The 22,826-nt window shown below is 36.7% G+C and overlaps 1 protein-coding gene across 1 annotated transcript in view; it reads left to right on the top strand.

The window, feature by feature from the left end:
* Nucleotides 1-8,449, top strand: part of LOC306856927 (ephrin type-A receptor 8-like) — a gene marked incomplete at both ends in the record, with an annotated part of 76,371 nt that extends 67,922 nt beyond the window's left edge. Inside the window, 11 exons of the mRNA XM_079396483.1 lie at nucleotides 30-192; nucleotides 1,561-1,666; nucleotides 2,575-2,642; nucleotides 2,826-2,951; nucleotides 3,261-3,446; nucleotides 3,986-4,047; nucleotides 4,179-4,388; nucleotides 4,501-4,650; nucleotides 5,122-5,312; nucleotides 5,837-5,992; nucleotides 8,335-8,449. Of these exons, the coding sequence (XP_079252609.1) occupies nucleotides 30-192; nucleotides 1,561-1,666; nucleotides 2,575-2,642; nucleotides 2,826-2,951; nucleotides 3,261-3,446; nucleotides 3,986-4,047; nucleotides 4,179-4,388; nucleotides 4,501-4,650; nucleotides 5,122-5,312; nucleotides 5,837-5,992; nucleotides 8,335-8,449 (1,533 nt within the window). The remainder of the gene's footprint in view (nucleotides 1-29; nucleotides 193-1,560; nucleotides 1,667-2,574; nucleotides 2,643-2,825; nucleotides 2,952-3,260; nucleotides 3,447-3,985; nucleotides 4,048-4,178; nucleotides 4,389-4,500; nucleotides 4,651-5,121; nucleotides 5,313-5,836; nucleotides 5,993-8,334) is intronic.
* Nucleotides 8,450-22,826: the final 14,377 nt, after the last annotated feature.

Here is a 22,826-nt window from a genome sequence, read left to right as displayed (position 1 = left end):
CTCATTGACTTATTGGCCCATTTTCGCAGGACAACGAGCAGCAAAGTTATGCTACGCTGAAGTCAAAGAACACCAGCGCTAAAGTGTCAGGTCTGAAGCCCGGCACGAGCTACATCTTCCAGATTCGGGCCAGAACCTCAGCTGGTTGTGGACGATTCAGCCAGTCAGTGGAGATACAGACCGGCAAAGCCCGTGAGTGTTAAATTATTACTAGTGCTACTACGGACATGAATAATACTTCAATCATGTGGATTGTTAAGGAGAGACTTTTCAAAAATGATTGAACAATTGTATTTTCACCAGAGAGAGTGATGTTGTTAATATAAACAAAACACAAGGAGAAAACAAAAGAACAAAAGATTGTAATGTTTTTTGTTCTTTTACATATTTATATTTATTTATGTTTATGTGTGTGTATATATATATATATATACACATATAGTTAAAATCTGCTGAAATAAACAGGACATCAAATGAAATACATTTAATTATTATAATAATTTTGGTACATTTAATCTCTTCCTAACCAGCATTTAGTTGTAATCTTAATTTGTTTTTGTACATATTTATATTTGTTTACGATTACTTTTAATTTAATATATTTTAATGTTTTAATCTTCAAGAATCGGCTAAAAACACATCTCTTCCATCTTTATTTGACCCTCTAACATTAGCAGTCTCTATTCTAATTCTATTCTAATTCTGTTCTTTAAAAAAACTTGCCCCTTTTAGACTTGCACTCTATTCATTTACTAACTGCTTGTTCATTTACTAAAAAAAAACTAACACTAGCTTCTAAAATATATTATAAAAATATTTTTATATTTGTAATCTTTAAAAATATTTATTTTATATAAATATATACTTTTTTAACCTTTTTTAATAAATTTTGGTAGAATGAGCTTTATATTGGAAGAATGAGCTGTAATATAATGTCAGAATTTTATTTATAATTTTATTATATGGTATATTTGGGTTAAGAACATCCTAGTATCTCTCATTAATCTCAAAGTGTCTCAAATCAGTGTCCTGTATATGGCAATAAAAATACATTATACCTTTTGTATACGTTTTGTGGGGGGCAGTCGTGGCCTAATGGAAAGTCGGACTTGTAACCCAAAGGTCGCGGGTTCGAGTCTAATGTCCGGCAGGGATTGTAGGTGAGGGGAGTGAATGTCCAGCGCTCTCTCCACCCTCAATACCACGACTGAGGTGCCCTTGAGCAAGGCACCAAACCCCATCTGCTCCCCGGGCGCCGCAGCATAAATGGCTGCCCACTGCTCCGGGTGTGTGTTCACTGCTGTGTGTGTGCACTGCTGTGTGTGTGCACTTGGATGGGTTAAATGCAGAGCACAAATTTCGAGTATAGGTCACCATACTTGGCCACACGTCACATCCTTTCCTTTCCTTTCCTTTCCTGATGGTTTCACATGTTGTTTTCGTTGTACACAAACATGCCATTTCTGACTGAAAGTCTCCTGCAATGAGAAAACTGGTGATGATTCAGAGTGTTTAATGACGCGTTTGTGTTGATATTTGGGTTCTGTTTTTCTTCACCAGCTCCCCTGCGAAATACCAACATGACGATTATCTGGATCTGCATGGCTTCGGTAACAGGACTGGTGACATTTCTGGCCGTTGCCATCTGCAGAAAACGGCAAGAGGAGTACTTTGAATTGTCTGCATTAATTTTCCCTGCTTTATTCTGTTACATATGTTAAGAGGATAAATACATTCTGCTATCATTTACTCACTCTCACGTCTTCCAAACCTGTATGACTTTCTTTCTTTATTTGTTTCTGTGACTGAATCACTGACTGAATGAGCTGAATTGTTGAATTATTCTGAACTGAAGCAAATGATTAATTAAAAAAAATTATTTGACTCAAAAGAATGATTCATTCACAAATAAAACATCTCTACTCTCATAAATGTGCCAAGAAGAGTAGGGGTGGATGTTTAGATTTGAGCTGTTTCAGAACTCATACAGGTTTAGAACAATATGAGTGTGAATACAATTGTCATTTTTGGGTGTATCATTCATATAAGAGAATATTCTTGCCAGCTTCCTCTTGAAATAATCCCACTCAAACACCTCTGACTCACTCTGTAATTATCTATGAAAGAGGGGCTATATTTAGGTACATGTACACCCCGAAACACATACCTCACAATGGAAACTTGATTGAACTGATTTTGGACTAATAAGACTGCAAAAAAATACCTTAAGTCATATATAGCACAGAAATAAAAAATATAAAAAAAAAGAGCTGCAAAATATCATGAAACTCCTGAAGCATTGTGAATGATCCAAAGTAATGTTTGCGTAAGTTTGAATATTTTGTTATAAAGTTCTAATTTATTTCATACTTTGCAATCTTATGCTCAATAGTTTTGTTTTATACCATTGTTTCTGATTTAATCATTTCTTTCATCATTTCAAATACGTTTTTGCTTTGAAACAAATGTTCAGTATGATTAATCTCAGAGCTGCTTGATTTGGATCATGACTTGAACTCTCTGTTGAAGAAGTTTCTGGAATCTCAGCGTTTCTTCTTCTGGTTTGCGTTACAGACGTTGTGGCTACAGCAAAGCTTTCCAGGACTCAGACGAGGAGAAAATGCACTACCAAAATGGCCATGGTACGAGAGACACTCTTTTCCCCCATGATTTCTCTTTTAATGAATTTTAGGCAGGAAACTATTGCTTTTTTGGTCCAATATCTTGCTGTAGCTGCTGTCTGGGCCCTACAGAGATTGTGGCTGTGACTGAAAATTGCTTTCATGCTGCAATATGTGACCAAATGCTAATTCTGTTTATTCTAGTATCATTTCCAGAAGCCAGATTTTATATTGATCCCCACACATATGAGGACCCCTGCCAGGCTGTCCACGAATTTGCCAGAGAAATTGAAGCGTCCAGGATCAAAATAGAGAAAATCATAGGTTCAGGTACAGCTGTCCTCACTGATTGCGTGAAATACACCTGGGCATCTGGGGAATACATGAGAAATGCTTGGAACAATATCAACAGAATATAAAGTTCTGCTCAAAGAATATGCAAGATGCTTTTAAAAAAACATATTTTTAAAATGTATTTAAAAATGCTAAATATCTCATGAGAAGCACTCAGTTTAGTATTAATGTTAAAGCGGTCAGATATCATGTGAATTTCATTGTGAAGTTTGAAAGTGTTTGAATCTAAATCCAGCACGAGTGGACACTGTCCAGTGTCTAATCTTCTTTTCTGGCACACTTCAGGAGAGTTTGGGGAAGTGTGTTATGGCCGGATGAAGCTCCCGGGGAAACGTGATATCCCGGTGGCTCTGAAGACTCTTAAAGCCGGCTACACCGAGAAACAGAGGAGAGATTTCCTGGGAGAAGCCAGCATCATGGCACAGTTCGATCACCCCAACGTCATCCACCTGGAGGGAGTCGTTACCCGCAGTAAGCACTTTACAAGACTATCAGTGAAGTGCACTTATTATTGTCAAATTTTTGAAATACATTATTGTTAAAACATATTCCATAGCATTTATATAGCAGAATGTTTACTCTACATCTCAAACACATTATTGGATTTTAATTATACTATTGAATAAAATGTAAATAGATTTTATAAGAATAAAGGTTAACGCTTATAGGGACCAATTCTCACTAAGTTGCTGATTAGCATCCCTATTATTAAAATATTGGCTGTTTATTAGTGCTTATAAAGCACATATTCTATTCATATTATGACCATATTCTACATCCCTAATCCTGCCCAATACCTAAACTTATAGACCACTATAGACCACTTCACCTCACACTGGGGTCCTGATCACCCTGTCAAGGTTTATTTTACAATAACAATCGGATAAATGTACATCACTACTTCACCCACTAAATAATAAAGAAAAGAAAACCTCTTCATTCAGACTTGCATCACCTCCAATCTCTTGACATCTCTTGTTCTTTCCCTTGTTTTTGCATTCTCTACCAAGGCAAACCGGTAATGATCATCACAGAGTACATGGAGAACGGCTCTTTGGACTCTTTCCTGAGGGTGTGTAAACATGTTTGTGTTTGTTCTCGTATATCTCTGTAGTTTTGCATTGCCTCTCTGAACCTCCCTGTGAGCTGAAGCTAAACTTCACAGATTTCTTTCCCTCTTCTTGTTTTCTTCCCTCAAAACAGAGACATGACGGTCAGTTCACCATCATTCAGCTGGTTGGGATTCTGCGTGGCATAGCAGCTGGCATGACTTACTTGGCTGATCTGGGGTACGTCCATCGGGACTTGGCTGCCAGGAACGTTCTGGTCAACAGTAATCTGGTTTGCAAGATTTCAGACTTCGGTCTGTCACGTGTGCTGGAGGACGACCCTGACGCAGCCTACACCACCAGCGTGAGTTTGTGAATCCGGGAACATACTCTACAATGCTCAGTGTTTTTTCAGACACACTTTGGTTGTGTTTTCTCCCTAATCTTTGTCATCTTCTGTCTTCATTGAATTTTAGGGAGGGAAGATCCCGATTCGCTGGACGGCGCCGGAGGCTATCACCTATCGAAAGTTCTCCTCCTCCAGTGACGTATGGAGTTATGGAGTGGTGATGTGGGAAGTGATGTCATATGGAGAACGGCCATATTGGAACTTGACCAACAGAGATGTGGGTCTAAACTACACTATTGGCTACATATACAGTACTGTGCAAAAATCTTAGGCCACAAGTATTTTCAACAACAAAAAATGGTTTTAAGTCAATTATTTCTATCTTTTGCTGTAGTGTGTCAGCAGGAAATATCAGTTTACATTTCCAAACATTACTTTTGCCATTAATTGTAATAATCCAGTGAGATTTTTGGGCATAATACAATCATGTGGTAACAATGTAGTGTACTGCTCTTTATTAATTATTTATCATTGCACAATGCAGAATGCAGAATGCTGCTTTTTTTAAAATAGTAGGTAGGCAGTATTTAGTGTACTTGGCAGTATGCAGCAAGCAGTTTGTATAACAGTAATATTCCATTCCAAACGTAGCGAAACATCAGCCATAGTGGAATCATTTTGGCAAGACAAACAGACAAATCAGTTGCTGTCCCCAACTTTTAATCCAGTTTGATTGTTTTTTCTGCAGGTGATCAAGTCCGTAGAGGAGGGCTACCGGCTCCCGGCCCCCATGGGCTGCCCCGGTGCCCTCCACACCCTAATGCTAGACTGCTGGCAGAAAGACCGCAACGAAAGGCCCAGATTCTGCCAGATCGTCACGGTCCTGGACAAGCTGATCCGGAATCCCGAGAACCTCAAGTCAATGGACACATTGTGCAGGTGAGCAGCCAGCAATCAATACGCCTCCTTCGGGGGGATTTACCCGACAAATGCACTTTGTCTGCGTCAGATACGATCCATTTTAAAAGTCTCGCAAAGTTGACGAGAAAGTTTCATCTGAGTGACTGGGAATACAGTGGGTCACAGACGCAAGTGTACATTTTCCAATAAGCTCATCTCAAATAGATACGTTCGCTGTTAAATAAAAGACCTCTGCGCTATATTGACATTGATCTGCCGAGAACTGAAAAAGAATGCTTCTGCTTTCACAATTGGACTTGTATAAATTGCTCAGCTCGGAGCGCATGTCCTGTCAAATTGCCGGTGCATATCCAGATGCTCTGATGGGAAGAAATAGGGATTTCATCCCTGTATTAATCTACCCAATCCGGCCAAATCTACAGCCCCCCCCCCCCCCCCCCCCTTCCCACCTTCTCTATCATTTTAACTCATATTGATTTTCTGCCCACGCTCACCGCATTTCATAGGTACATCTCGTACATCTCCCCCTGCTCTCATTTCAGACTAAACAGTTCTTTGATGAACAGAAGTATGCCTGATTTCACCAGCTGCAGATCTGTGGATGAGTGGTTGGACACCATTAAGATGGGCCGTTATAAGGACCACTTTGCCGCAGGAGGGTATCTGACTCTAGGACATGTGATGAGCATGAAACAACAGTAAGTTGATTGAGTTCTTACTCTGTAACACTATGGAGTGGTCCAGATTGCTAATGCAGAAATGAAGCCTTTGAGATGCATCCTCGCAGGGTTCCAGCTGGCTACGTGGATTTTAGCGCCGAGGTAGATGGAGGACAGATTGGAGGTGGCTTTAAGCCTTTGATTGATCATCACCTCCTCAAGTGAGACGATCAATGAGCACTAGATGCAGTTTCAGGACTGTGTGTCCATTGTCTGTCCAATGGGTCAGTCAATGCTACACCTATTGGTCCAGTTTTAGTGGATTTGTAGACATTGCAGTCTTCAATCGATAGTTTAAACAGATGATTTCTCGTTCTTAAACCTCTGCTTCCGATTTGATTTCTTCCAGATGTAAAAATGTACTATTCAATGTCCAAACTCGTATGGAGTCATTTCTTCCTACTTTTTCACAATTTTCCAAGTCTTCTAAAGTTATTTGAAAGCTTTATGTGAGGAAAAAAGCTCGGTAATTCATAGTGTTGTTACTGTTATCTAATCCTAAATTAAAATAGAATATTATAAAATATTAGATGAAAACTTTAGCCTAATGAACAATGAAAAAAACAAAACTTAAATGAAATATAGAAACGTTGCCTTGGCAACTAATTGAAAACAGAGTTAGGAATAAAGTTGAAATATTGAAAAAAATAAGGCTACAACTGAAATAAAAAAAGACAAACAGAAAATAAAGATAAAGGCAAATTCAAAATACTAATTCAATATCAATAATTTATTAATTACTACAATAGTATTCAAATAATACTAAAATAACACTAATTAGTAATTAACTGAAAGCAGTTCTGTGGACTTTTAGGGCTATTTTTTCATATTTTCTCCACATTTCCTTAACTATGAAATGTGTCTTTGCTATCTCCGTTGGTCAATTTTGAAGCAAATGCCCTGTTTTGCTCAACAAAATGCAGCTAGCTTTCTAGAAATCATGTTGTTAGAGTTTTTTTTATTAGATGTGGTCATAAAATCAGCCATAATGTCTTCAGGGTTTATGTTGTGTATAAAACGCATTCTTCCTTGACCAGCTGTTGTTTGTTTCAAATGTTTTTGATGAATCTTTTAACATAAAAAGCTTATAATTAGAGCTGCGCAGTTAATTGCATAATTAATCATGTTTATGGTTACAATGGCCATGAATAACTAATCTTGAAAAGGGTCAATTACAGCAATAGAAAGGTTTGTGTAGCATTTAACGGATCTTTCCAGTAACTATGGAAGATTGTTTCTGCCATGGGATCAATTTAAAAATGAAAAAGTAAAAAGGTAATTGCGACTTTTTTTCTTGCATTTTCGAGTTTATGAAGTCAGAATTGCAATATATAAACTTACAATTGTGAGTTTATAATATAAACTTTATTCATCATTCTGAATAAAGTCAGAATGATGTGTTTATATCTTGCGATTCTGATTTTTATTTATTTATTTATTTCTCTCAGAATTGGTCATTTATATCTATAGTAAATTTTTTGCAAACCCTGACTTTTTCTTGCATTTCTTGCTTTCAGAATTGGAGGGAAATAGGTTGGAATTATTAGATAAAAAGTAGCAAATACCTCTTTTATTTTTTATTCTGTGGCAAAAAAAAAAATCAATTAAGGGATGTAGACTCTAAAATTGTTAATATCTCTTAATTCTGTTTTTTTTTCTCTCTCTAAGGATTGGGAATTTATATATCCAGATAATATCTTGCAAAATTCTGACTTTTTTTCTTGCAATTCTTTCAAAAATGGAGGGGGAAATTAAAATTTTGTGATAAAAAGTAAATACCTTTTTTTTTCTCTTTTTTAAATTTTATATATATATATATATATATATAATTAAAAAAAACGACACACACACACATATATATTACATAAACAAAAACTTATATTTTGGATGTGATTAATCGTTTGACAGCACAGTGTGTTCTGTGTATATTTATTATGTATATATAAATACACACACATACAGAATATATTTTGAAAATATTTAGATATATTTACATGTATATATTTATATAATTTATATTATATATATTTAATATACAAATATAACATATTTTTTCTTAAATATATACATGCATGTGTGTGTTTATTTATATATATATATATATATATGTATAATTTTTTTTTCCTGTGGCGGAAACAGGCTTCAATAAATAACAGACATATCTGCATAAAATTTGTCTATAGCCTACAAATAATGAGCGTGTTTTAAGTTCACTGAACACATTCTTCAGCTCGTTTTGCATAATCACAATTATAAGGGAAACAAACCATAATCTCCAAAATCAGCATCTAATCACATGTCTTTGTCCACTTCCGTCTCAGCGACATCCAGAGGTTGGGAGTCACATTAATGGGCCATCAGAAGAAGATCATGACCAGCGTCCAGATGATGAGAGCCCAGGTACTGAACCAGAGCGTGCCGTCGGTGCACATATAATCACGGACCTCATCAGAACACAAGTACATATTGATCTGATACGTGTTTGGGTCTTGTGTATGTACTTCAAATGACTGTCCCTTCCTAAACGAAACCTGACATGGACTATTGTTACTGGGATAAGGATGGCGTTTTTCTTCTTTGGCGGGACTTTCTGCAATTATCCCTTTTCACTTTTACTTTCTTTTGTAAATGTTTGGACTGCCTTAAATGCCACATTATTTAAATATTGTTGTACATGGATAAAGAGTTTATGAATAATAGAGTCATAAATATGTAAAGAGTGGACCTAGTCGTGAATATTAAAAAAGATGGAAATGAATATGCATAGTGTACAAGTTTCGTCACACCCACCGCAGCAGCACAACGGCATGGATGAAACTTCACGAGTGCCTCGAGTGCTGAGACATGACGCTGAATAAAAGACGAAATTAAAGACGAAACAATGAGACGCCACAGGAGAATGCGTGTTAAACTACAGTACAAGCATATAATCTACGACGAACCGAGACCCTCAAGAGGAAACATTTGGGCTCCTGACAAAAGCTGCAGAGCGCACAAGAATACGGACAAACGCTCTCTGTTTTGTCTCTGTGGTCATAAAAAGGGAAAAAGGCAATTATGTATGTCATGCGTTTGATTAAACACTCTGAAACTCAACCTGCTGTTATTTATTGCGTGCAGAGCTGCGCAGAATCCCTCTGGAAATGGGAGGAATAAATATGTGTAATTGTTGGTCTGCGGAAAACAGAAGCACTTTTCCTCTTGAAATCAGTCTGAAATGGAATCTGTGCCGCTGGATTCAGAGTTCAGACCAGTTTTAAAATATTTATTGGCACCCTAAGAAAATCATTGAGTATTCTCAGCGTTTGGGATGTTTTACATCAAATAAATCATTGGTTTTGCTAAAACTAACACATTAAAGATACAGTAATGAACTTGCGTTGTGCTAAAAGGTGTATCGCACATACTTGTGGGAATGTTGAAATAGTGGGACTGACTAATTTAAAGTCAACATGAGATCAAAACTGACCCTATTTACTTTGCTAGATGTTGCTGGTCTTATTACGAACGATTCATCGGTGCATGTTTTTTCCCCCCAATTTTTTTTTCTCTGCCAAATATTTTCTGCCTCTTTCACCAGCTGAAAGGACGTTCTCCTCCAACCACTTTTCGTGATTCTGTGGAAGCTTGTTTCTACCATAGAAAAATAAATAAATAAATACAATCTTTGAATTTGAACTTTTTATCTCACAGTTTTGATTTTTTGTTCTCTCGCAATGATGTGCTTGTAGCTCATAATTCTGACAGAATTGCGAGACAAACTCAGAATTAAAAAAAGGTATATACAGTCAGCACTGTGAAATATAAACTCACAATTTTGAGAAGAAAAGTCGGAATTCCAAGATATAAATCCTGTGGGAGAAAAGATCCCATTCCCTTGTTGAATTTCCTTTTCAGAAAAGTAAAATGGGTTGTGAATGCCTTCTCATGTTGACTTTACAAAAACACTGGACCTCATTTAATTTTTGAAAACAGGGTATTGTCTGTATGTTCATCTTTATTTATTAAATTATGATTATTCAGTTTTAATTATTAAATTACCTAATTGTGCATTTGTTTGTAAGACAAAGATTAATGGAGTTAGTTTCCCATGAATCATTTATGTAAATATTAATAAAATAAAGTCTCTAAATCTCTCTCTCTCTCTGTTTCTTATATATATAATTATGCATTGCAAACATTTCCTTTTTTGACAATTCTGACACTTCTTGACAGTTTTTGTAGCATTCACCCACAGGTACTTGGTGGAACATTATCATGCATTATCAAGTGTATGTGCATATTCTGTCCCATCTCTCCGGTCTGAACTGCAAGCCGACAGCACTTCAGTGACAGCAGAGCAATTGCTTTTAATGTCCGCTGGGCTTTAGCGCTTTCCTCTGAGAGGTTTCTTCATTACTTTAACATAAAGCTGTGAATTTAATGTCTTAAAAATGAATCATGACTACATTGCATATATCAAGACACTGTCAGCTTGCATTGTCACATTATGAAAGTTGTCATCTATGTGGAGACCAAATATTAGCAACTGTTTTGTCTGTGTTTGCCTTTGCCAAGAGTATAACTTGCCATTTGGATGGTTCTCTGCACGCTGAAACCATTCATGCGAAAATGTCACCTTGAAGCGGATTATACCCAGAATTAATTTCAGGTGAATGATCACATTTACAGAACCTGTACATGCACAACAAACGTCATTACACTGCAAAACCAGTCCGAGAATTTAGGTAAAAAAAATATATTTGTATTGGAAAACAAAAGACAAAGATTTTCGAATATATTTTTTGCTGTACATGCAACATTCAATGTCATGCAAAACTTGTTTAAGTACAATTAGCTTGCAATTGAAAATAACTATATTAAATGTTGTTAAAAAAATGTGTGTTTGGAGACTTTGTGGTCATTGATGTAAAATGATGAAGAAAGCAAACTTAGGTAAACAACATATCTTTGCTATTTAATGCATAGACTTTCAGATTTTTTAAGTCTGACTTAAGTGTCCAAATGCATTTAGGGCTTCTGTTTGACTATAAAGAAACAAATTGTCAACACTGAACTGATTTACACTTCCCACAGACAGCTAAAGTCACTTTCTTCTGCACTTAGATGTCAAATATTAGTCTGCCCCACAAAACTCTTGGATGAGACGCATTCAATACAAAGACGGAGATAACAGAGTTCACTGTCGTGGATGTGTGTTGTGGCGACGTACGAAACTTGTCCTCCATCACTTTCTTATTCCCGATGAGTGAGCACAGTCAGATAGGACACCGGGAGGTCACAAAACAAGCTGTGCCGCAATGTGCCGCCCTCCCACACAACATAATGTCAGATTATGCCACAGAAAACTTCAAGGCATCAAGGCATATTACAGCTGTGATATTACACTCTCCACTTTTTTTGGAAATAGGCTCATTTTACAACTCCCCTAGAGATAAACAGTTGAGTTTTACTGTTTTTGAATCCATTCAGCCGATCTCCGGGTCTGGCGGTAGCACTTTTATCTTAGCGTAGTTTAGCATAGATCATTGAATCGGATTAGACCGTTAGCATTTGGTCCTCAAAAATGACCAAAGAGTTTAGATAATTTTCCTATTTAAAGCTCGACTCTTCTGTAGTTACATCGTGTACTAAGACCAACAGAAAATGAAAAGTTGCGATTTTCTAGGCCGACATGGCTAGGAACTATACTCTCGTTCCTGCGTAATAATCAAGGAAATTTGCTGCCATACCAAATGATATTTGGCGCAATGATATTAAGCAGCGCCTGAAAGTAGTCCCCGGCTATATCATAACTAGTTACCTAGCTGAGGACTACTTTCAGGCGCTGCATAATATCATTGCGCCTGCTGCACCCATACAAGTAGATATGGCAGCAAAGTTCCTTGATTATTACGCTGGAATGAGAGTATAGTTCCTAGCCATATCAGCCTAAAAAACTTTAGCGAGATGCTAATGGTCTAATCCGATTCAATGATCTATGCCAGTGGTTCCCAACCTTTTTTAACTCACGGCCCACACAGCCAAACACATATGTTTCCGCGGCCCACTGCAAAATCCCGCTTTTTGTGTCGGGTTAACTAAGTATTCGGAAGCAAGGCTGTTAATTGTCTTTATTGAATAAACTGGTAATGTATTGAATAAACAGAAAATATACATAACGGATCAGCAAGCCCCCACAGGCTCGGGTTGACATTTCGAAAACGGGAAAACCAAATCCAGGCAGAGGTCGGCAGCGGTTAGAACGTCAGCGAGCCGAAGAGCCGTCAGAGGGAACAGGCAGAGCTGGGTTGAAACGAGCAGTCAAAACCGGCAGAGAAATGGAGCACTGGACAAAGCAAGACTAGAGTCAGACTCGAGTGACAAGCGCAAATCGAGAGCAGGCAAAAAATTAAATAAAAAAAGACACATTAAAGGGAAACAGAACTGCAATATGTAAATAAATTTAAAACAACAACCATGAAACTAATTTAGCTAAATGGATAACATGCACAAAAAAATCTCAACTTGTTTACAAGACAATTAGACATGAAACTATAAACAACAATCTTTGTCACTCACCTAATGCGAAGGTTGGTGTTGTTTAGCATTTACTAAGCGCTGTATGTCGGGCTGAAGGGAAGAACGTTGCAAGCGGAGATCAGGCTCGACGTTAAGCTTATTTCCGGTATTTTGTCTTGAGTGCCACCAATGCAGAAAATCCTGCTTCACATAAGTATGTTGTCGGAAATGGCATCAAAAACTTAAGAGCTTTGTCAGAAAGATCAGGATACTCGGAGAATGTATGAATCCAGAAATCCGTCAATGTTTTTTGAGAAAACGTCAATTTTAAAGCACTGTCACAAGACATGTCAATGAGGCTGTCGTGCTCTTTTGCACTTAAGCTTGTGACGGCTCCCTCACACAAGTTTGCAAAAGGATTTTCCATCCAGGCAACCTGAGCATCTGGAGATGGAAAGTAGTCATGCAACTGGCTCTTCAGTCCTTGGAGATGCTCCTCAATCAGCTTTTTAACCAAGGTCGGTAGGCTCATGGCTTCTTCTGTCAAAAGATGTGACAAATTTTCAAACGATTCAGAGTTTGATTTGCGAATTCGTCCGGCCCAAATGTCCAGTTTCTTTATTGTGGCTTCGATTTTATTTTGGACTTGAAAAGCTGTCACTGATTTGCCCTGAAGACTCAAGTTCACACCATTTAGGTGATTGAAAATATCAGAAAGGTAGGACAATTTTGCAAGCCACTCGAAATCACTGAGGCGGTCTGAAAGGGGAAAATTTGAGTCAGATAAAAAAATCTGTGCTTCGTTGCGTAATTCAAATAGACGAGTAAGCACCCTGCCTCGTGAAAGCCATCGTACCTCAGTGTGTAACAGAAGCTGAACATGGTCACTTCCCATTTCTTCACAGAGTAGTCGAAACAGACGTGACTGAAGGGGCCTAGTCTTTATGAAATTGATGATTTTAACAGCCTCATCCAAGACGCATCTGAGATCTGTGGGCATCTTTTTGGTAGCTAGCGCCTCCCGATGTAAACTGCAGTGGACAGAGCTCATGAGCGGCGCAGCTGTTTTTACGCGCGCAACGACTCCGTTGCGATGTCCCACCACGGCTCTTGCTCCATCTGTGCTCAGACCCACGCATTTAGACCAGTCTATTCCATTTGAAACAATGAACGCATTCAAAATATCAAATATGGCTTGGGCAGTTGATTGCGCCGGCAGCGGCTTACAGAAAAGGAAATCTTCTTGTAATTCTCCATTATGTACATACCGTACAAAGGCAAGGAGGTTGGAAAGGTTTGCTATATCGGTCGATTCATCCAACTGTAGGGCATAAAAGGGACTCTCTCGAATGTTTTTGACCAACTTCTGAGTTATATCATCTGCCATTTCATTGATTCTTCTCTTGACTGTATTATCTGAAAGTGAAATCAGACTTAACTGCTTGCGGGCCTTTTCTCCACACATCACGCCAACCATTTCTTTCGCAGCAGGTAAAATCAAAGTTTCACCAATTGTGTGCGGTTTTCCAGCCTTTGCAATGAGCTTTGCAACACGATAAGATGCCTCCACTGCTTTACTGTTGTCGTTGCCAGAGAACGCTGTTTCAAGAGTTTTTTTCCTGCTTTGGTACTCTTTAAGTTTGTTCTCAAAAAATTCTATAGGCTTGGATGTATATTCACTATGCTTTGTTTCCAAGTGCCGTCGTAGTTTGATTGGTTTTAAAGCTTCATTTGACAGTATTTCTGAGCACACAACACAGAGCGGTAGCTGCTCGTTCTCTGCTCCAACATATGTGTGAAACCCAGCGCTAGGTAGTCGCTACTATATTTTCTTCGTTGAGGTTTATTTTGAGGCTTTTCAGTGTCAGGCTTACTTGTTGCTGAAGAAACGTCTGTATTTTTTCTTTTCAGCGATCCTGTTGTCAACCATTTATCCATTTTTAAATCTGCTTCAGCATGTATGAATCAAAACTATTTTAGATAGTCTAAGTTGGCGGGTTGTTATTAAACCAATCAGCGAGCTCGAATAGTGAACGCATAGTAACAGTTTATTATTTAATTTGTCATTATTTAATTATATATCAAATTATGATTTATTTGATTTTGACTAGACATTTTTTATTATATTAACAATATTACAATTTCTATTAATAATAATTGGCGGCCCCCCTGCAATACTGTCGCGGCCCACAGGTTGAAAACCACTAAACTACGATAAGCTAAAAGTGCTACCGCCAGACCCGGAGATCGGCTGAATGGATTCAATGGATTCAAAAACGGTAAAACTCAACTGTTTAACTCTAGGGGAGTTGTAAAATGAGCCTATTGTGTTCCTTTGATATTAAATTAACAATGAACAGCTGTACTTTAATTAATTAACATTAACAAAGATTAAAAATTACTGGAATAAATGTATGGCTCATTGTAAGTTAACATTAGTTAATGCATTAATTAAACAATGAAACTTACTGCAAAGTGTTGCCTAAAAATAAGCAGCACAACTTTTTTGATAATAATGTAAAAAAAAAGTTTCTTAAGCACCAAATCAGAATGATTTTTTTTTTCTCCAACATGTTTATTCAGTATTAACATGATCAATGTACAACGTGATTTCCTGAAAGAAACTGAAATACAATCATTTAACAGCAAGTCTTTAAAATACTGTGCAACATAAGTTTTGCTTCAAATATACTACAGAAACCGCTCCAAAGATGACACAATGCATAAACAAACCCAAAATAAATTAAAATAAATAATAATAAAAATTCTGATTTCTGAAGGATTTCTGACACTGAAGACTGAAGTAATGATGCTGAAAATTCTACTTTGACATCACAAATATAAAATAATTTCTAACAAAAAAAATCTTAGCAAAAGTTTAGCAAAAAATCTTAATTATTATAATAACTTCTGCAAGGCCACCAAACTTCAGATATATTTAAACTTAAAATCTTTAAAGGCCCTGGAGTATGACAAAATGAGTTGCATGACATGTTTATGAAAGTGTTTTTATATGTATTTTAAATTAATATGTACCCATCATCCCTGACCCTGATCATCCCTAATAATAATCCCATATAATGTTTCATTTGGATGTCACAACTGCAATCCTGATGTCAGAAATCAGGATGCAAAGCATATTCAATATTAATTCAGACACTGTAAACAACACCATAAATTACTTTTGTCACCAACTGGGTTTAAGACAAATACATTTCAATATGAGTGTCCACAGTTATCCAAAGTAACAAAATGCAAACAGTGGCGTTCTTGTTGTTTCCCAAACACTTGCGATACGTGCAATTTATACAAACTCTTTGATTAATCATTCATAAGCTCCTTGAATGTGGCTGTGTTCTCAGTGCATACTTTCAAAATGAAAAATAACTACATGACCCACTTGTACAATGGAAAAGGTGAATTTGTGGCCACGAGTAAAAACAAAAAATGCTCACAAATAACTTGAAAAGCAAATCATTAAAAATGTATGTGCTACAAATATATTCTGTATGCTTCTGTAAACTCGTACGGTATGTAAGCGGCTCTTAATTAGCGTAATGAATCTCATGACTATAGCATGAGTCATAACACTCTCATACTTGCATGCATAAAGAATTAAAGAGATTCACAGCGAGTGACCTAATTACCTGAACAAGTCGAATAAGGATTTCCCTACCCCGAGGGCGGATATTCATAAGTTACTAATAAAATGTAATAGTGCCCTCATTAGCATATATGCAAATCGGCATCATTTCAATGCAAAACCTTTACTCTGCTGGCCTCGGCGTGCACCCGAACCACTCAAACTTTCCCTTTGATGTTATAAGCAAAGTCTGTCACCAATGATCCTTATTTGCATGAATCTGATACAATCCATGCCGTGCAAATTATGACGCCCCCGGAGATATCAACCAGACAGAGGAGAAATTAAGCTCTAATTCCGAAGATAAGATATTTTAAGGGCCGAGAAAATGCTTATGGTATGGGCTGAATGCTGAATCAGGCGGTTCCGTGGTGTTGTTGGCCCAGATTTAACCTTGTTAGTCACAGAGAGTCCTGACCGCAGATTCAACTTCACGGAGCTTATTACCAAAAAAAAAAAAAGATTCACACAATAGAGCTCAAAGTGTTTCCGTCAGTTCTCAGATTTACTGCGGTGGAATTTTCTGGAGGGCTAATTCAATGAGTAATGAACGCATTCCGGTGCTGTTGTTACACTAGGACATTGTTTTGAACACTAAATTAAAATGTCATTATCAATTATTTATTCTTCTTCTGGGTATTGTCTGTACGCAAAACACAAATAACAACTGGCTCAGTAGTTGATTCAAAAGACAACATAAAAACACATCAATCACATCAAAACCTAAATTATTTGAATCATTCCAGCATGGTCAGCAACCGCGATATGATTCCTAACAAAACTATATATCAGCATTCAGGTGTGATATTATGTTTCAATCCTATCTATCTATCTATCTACAAAATCTAAAAACACTCTTCCTTTAAAAAAAATAAAACTTGGCCATAACAATATATGCATAAACCCTAACAATGTCCCCTTGGGTTACATCTTTTCTCTTCCGAAGCTGTGTGTTTTGAAAGCCGTGTGACTATTTGAGAAGTTTGGAACTGTCCTATAGTTAACGCATTGATCTTGCCTGTGGTTTGTTTTCCCAGCATGCCGTAGCTCCCCCACCGTTGTAGTACAAGGGGGCAGCAGCATGTTTGCAGGCGCAGTGATGGGTACGTTACCCTAGACGGAGCGTCTGTCTATTCCTTCCAACATTTCTGAAATTCAGATCCATGGATGTGACCTAAAAGTTTCAGACTTTCAAAAATCAAACAGAACATGAGATTTGAACAGTTTTTGAGTTAATAGACATATTCTTGCCCATTGCAGTCATTAAGCCAGTGTGTTGCTATACCATTTCTAAGGTGTTCTAATGATGGGCCTATTTTTCAATGTCAGATACGGGACTTTTAATTTGATTTACTTTGATTTGATTGCTTAAAAAAGTGCCATACCTCTCTTTAAATCCATACTAAGTAATAGTGATGCATGTCTTGCTGTTGACAAAACTGTCATATGCACACCACATTGTTGAATTACATTGCAATCCAGTGACCCAAATAGAAATGAATAGATGTAAATCCACATATGGCTGTAGTTATGGATAAAAAGAAGGCAAGCGAGAGTTGCTGGCAAAATTTCACACCTGTATCGCCGTGCATGTTTGTGTGGACAACAACTAAGCAAGACTGATTACCGGTCTGATTACTTTATGCAAATTACACTAATGTCCATGCCAAAAATACATTTTAGGGAATCAGCACGTTTCAGTGTGGCTCTCATTAAGAACTCCAATGAGGAAGAGAGATGAAAAAAAAACACATGTGGAAATGGAGCACAGAATTTATGTGCATTGATCTCCAAACCCCTGGAGCCTCAGTCGTGCCCTAGCTTGATTTTCTCCTCCGGTCCGTCCTCTGGGCACACGTGTTCGCTGGCTGAACCTCTCACCGCTGGTCTGACTCTCCCGTGTGCAACCTATATGCCAGTGTGTTTCCTCATGGGTGCTTGAGCATCAGCGCTTTGTGTCTGATAACATCTTCGCCTGTTTGAAGGGAAATAAAAGTTCAGCACTTTGGATGAAAGAGAACCGCCTCTGTCTTTACGCAAACTCGTTCTTCAGTCAAATTAGAAACACACTGTGCGAGGTCTGAACCCTAAAACTCTCTCACCTTCAAAACCTGAAAACGTCCTCAAGATAGACGACCACAGCAGCAAAATAAATTAGGCAGCATGGTAGCATGTACTGATGTATCTGTACAATTATTGTCCATACTGCATATATTAGAATACTTTATATATCATATATATTAAAACAGGGGTTCCCAGCCAAATCCCTTTCATCTAAATTATTTACTTGCACTATCCTTAAAATTTCAAGCAATGTTCTAGCTTTTCAATAAATACATTTTTATTGATATCTAGATTTTTATGGTTTTATTTTTATGGTAGATTTTTATGATACAGTATATGGTTGCTAGGGCATTTTGGGTGGTTAATAAGGTATTGTTAGGTGGATGCATCATTTTTTAAATCATTTATGGTTGTAACTTTGTTATTGTCCAGAACAAATTATGCACCAACGTGTTCTAACCTTTAAATGTGTTATATAAAATATATTTATAATGTAATGAATTCTTTGATTACATTTAACTTTAATTTAATTTAAATAAAAAAATAATATTTGGTTTTTATGTTAAGACAGATTCAACATGTTACTTGCCATTTTTATGCAATCAGTTGTAAAATTTACTAGCAATTTCTGAGTGAAAATTATTTCTACAACCTAATTTTCAGTGTATATAATAAATATTTATTAAATGTTAAAAATATATTTATATTTTTATTTACTTGCATGTAGTGTGAAAAATACTGTGTTACACTATAAAGACAACATTTCAAAATTAAATAATTCGATTTATTGCAGTGTCTATTAAAATAATCTGGAAAAGTTCATTCAAATGCATTCCATTCCATTACAATCTCTCAAACCCCCTGCAGGTCCATCACAGCCCCTATTATAAGATCTATATTATATCTATTTGTACAGTATTAGGTAATGATTCAAACATAAATTATTTATATTAATATTATTTTCAGTTTTCAGTCCTGACACAGTCCTAGAAGATCTCACCCAAACCCACCAGTTTGTATGTAGGTCCCGTTGAGCTCGGGTTTGCTTGCAGATCTCTAATTAGAAAAAACACAGATGGAGGACTGATTAACTTCAGTTGTGTCAAAAATGAATCCAGGTGGAAGTCAGAGATTGGAGTTTGTTCCTCATGCATGGTCTGTTTTTCTTTTAAACTTTATTCAATCTGAGTCATGCAGACTGCGGCACAGCAGCAAGGCCTCATGGGCCGCTCGGTCTGTGAGACTGACGGAGCTGCACGCACATTCAGACCGTGCCGTTTTTGCACGGAAACGACCAAGTGCCATCACTCCATCACCTGGTCTTGTCATCCAGCCTCACTAACTCCATATGGGCACCACCACCTCACAATAGAGAAAACATGACTATTTTCAGCATCATATAGAGGGGCTGCCCTTGCATGTTGTGCTGCATGCGAAGCGTGTTTGTGTCTTTTTGTGAGTCAGTGGAAGTGAAGCGGTTCGTTTCATTAGCCGTGATGTTTCATTCATGAGAGAGCTTTTCACTCAGCCTCCACACTGCAAGACTCAGAGTCACGAAACGAGCTGCACATGCAAACAAGCATGAATTCAGACACACAACACTTCGATCCATGACAGCTTTTATGTTTCTGGCTTTGCTGATGCTGTTAGACCAGAGCTTCATCTGTCATTTTCCTTGACTGCTCATGGACCATATGATGAAGAGCATTCATCTGTAGTATTTTTATTGCTATAAACATTAGATTTTTCTATAGATTAGACGTTTTGAATATTTTAAAAGACAGATAGCATTTATTCACATGGTACAAACGGTGTAAACAGGATTCTTAGCAACCACAATTTTCAAATCTTTCAAGAAACAGGGAAGACGCAAAATGATAATAAATAAATTGTAATCATCCAAATCAGAACATTATTATTATAATTAAATCAATTAAAAAACAAGCAAAATATCACAGATTATTTTAATCATGTATTTTTTCTAATCCATACACATACATAATTTGACTCATTCAATTATCCATACATACCTTTAAAACCTGTCCTGTCTCAGATGAAATGTTTTGCATGTAGTTCTATTGCATCACTCCCCCTTTTTTTAAGAACCATTATTTTTAAAAGTGTATATTTAAGTATTGACCTCCCGACCCTAAAAGGTGAACACATCCAACTTTTTTCAGCCAACAATCAAGTTCCAGATGTTGTTTGTCATTTGCTTCCTTCAAGCTGAGACATAAAACGATGGGAAAGTCAACAAGAGAGAATAGGAGAAACAATTTCAGCACTGCCACATCTGCGTAGTTCGGCTAAATTGAAGAGGCTATGTGAATGCACCATTTGATTTGATTGCTTATGTAGATAGAGCTGGCAGAACGTTCCCTCTGAGCCTGTTCGCACAGATTTGAGGCAGAAGTAAATCCTGTCTGTGTCTACGGCACTCGGAGGAAGACAGAAATGCATTACTCATGCGACACCTTATCAGGTAAAAGAGTTTAGCTATTGGTGCGCAATTAGACATGTTAATCCTGTACTTAAGAAAGAGTAGTGAACAGCCCCCATGTTGGGTGGGCTCTGACTGTCTCGGCTTTGCCTGGGTGTTTTAATGTTTTTGTTTGTGCAATGAAACCCAAGCCCTAAATACCACCAGGAACGTCCATAAAAAATATATTTGTGATTTTTGTCAAAATATACAGGTGTTAACATTTAGAAGGCTGCACAGATGGGAAAAATGGCCCATATTACAGCCTACAATAAATAATAAAAAAAAAGATGTAGAAACAGTTCACTCAGAAATTGCTAGTAAATTTCACAATTAATTATAAAGAAGTGGCAAGTAACTCATTGAAGTATTTTCATGTAAAACGTACTACAATTAATTTTTAGTGCTGATCACGATTAATCGCATCCAATATAAAAGTTTTTGTTTGCATAATATATGTGTGTGTGTGTGTTGTGTATATTTATTATGTGTATATAAATACACACACATACAGCATATATTTGGAAAATATTTATATTCACATAATTTATATAATTTATATCTATATTTAATATATAAACGTAACATATTTTTCTTAAATATATACATGCATGAGTGTGATTTTATATATACGTAATAAATATACACAGTACACATATTTATTATGCAAACAAAAACTTTCATTTTGTATGCGATTAATCACAATGAATCATTTGACAGCACTATTAATTTACTAACTTTAAAGAAAAAAAAATCACAATCCAGTCAAGGCCTGCCCTGCATTATGTCTCACTGAATATTCTTTATCCTTACTTTGTGATACCTCACATGAAGCTAAATGTGTTGAAAATGCTTTTTTGTTGTGTTTGCGATTTGTTTTAAGTTAAAAGGCTTTATGTGCTTTTGTGGTTGAAGATACTGGCTGATAACCCAATGGTTGTAGGTTCAAATCCTGGAAATCTTCATCATTATCTATCACTTCTAAACATCTGTTTATTATAATCTGAAATAATATGTAAAAAAATCCATGTAAAAAACACTAATATAATGACTTAAGCATGTATTTATTTTAACCTGATGTAGTTTATGATCATTAACTGCACAGTAAGTTTTAGATCCCACAAAGTCGACGACAGGAATGTGTTTTAGGGCGAGACACTTGCCTGACAAATATTAGCGTGTGGTGAAGAAGACACACTGGAGTCGACTGCTGAGAACAACAGATGTCTCTGCTGGAGACGTCCTTGAAATGACACCAGGATTACAAAATTAATTTGCTCGGATTTGCCCTATTCAGGGGTGAACCAATTAGTAACACAATTATTTAAAATGCAACTTACTGTCCTTTGCCCTCTTGTACTTTGACCCTGAATGTCCATTAGCCACAGTGAGTTTATGCTGTCATTAGCGATACACATAGAAGAATTTATTTTAAGGTTGCACTATAAAACATAATACATTTCATCATAATATTTTGTTATAATGTGTAAAAGTAACAAGCTGTCAACTTTTGGGATCTAATCCACCTACAGTACCTGAGCATTTAAAGTCAATATAAATCATTTGTAACCCATTTCACTTCCATAAAAGTAATTTCAGTGTAAAAAAAAAACTAAAATTGTGGGGTAGCACTTAATGTTTTATTTATTTATTTTTCCCCCTGCAAGAACTGATTCATACAAAGTGAGTGTTTTCCATATGGCTCTAAAATAGGTCAGCAAATATATAACATATATTTGAAAATATATAGCTATCTTGAGAGTCCATGTGGCTTGGGACACGTCGACCAAAATATTGTTTTAGAGGCTTGCTGTTTCATTTTTTTCTCAAAAAACTACATTTTGATATAATATTATGATGGCGAACTGTAAATGTGGTCCATTTTTTATTTTATGTTGAATTTAAACTCATGTATAATAGCCATAGTTGTTAACGCATGTTCATTAATAATGCAACATGTTGAATCCATCAAACAAGATTTACCAATCTCTCACCCCTCTTCTTCCAAACATTTCCTCTCTTCTTTCCACTATTCTTCCCACTGTCAAAGAGATGCAAAATAAGAAATTCTTTTGATGAAGCATGCTTGTTTTTTTGCAGTAAATATACAAGGCCTGATTAATCAC

This window comes from Barbus barbus, assembly GCF_936440315.1.
Source record: "Barbus barbus genome assembly, chromosome: 37".
Classification (NCBI taxonomy): Eukaryota; Metazoa; Chordata; class Actinopteri; order Cypriniformes; family Cyprinidae; genus Barbus; species Barbus barbus.
The sequence above is the reverse complement of the archived record's forward strand: the minus strand, read 5'-3'. Positions and strand labels throughout refer to the sequence as shown.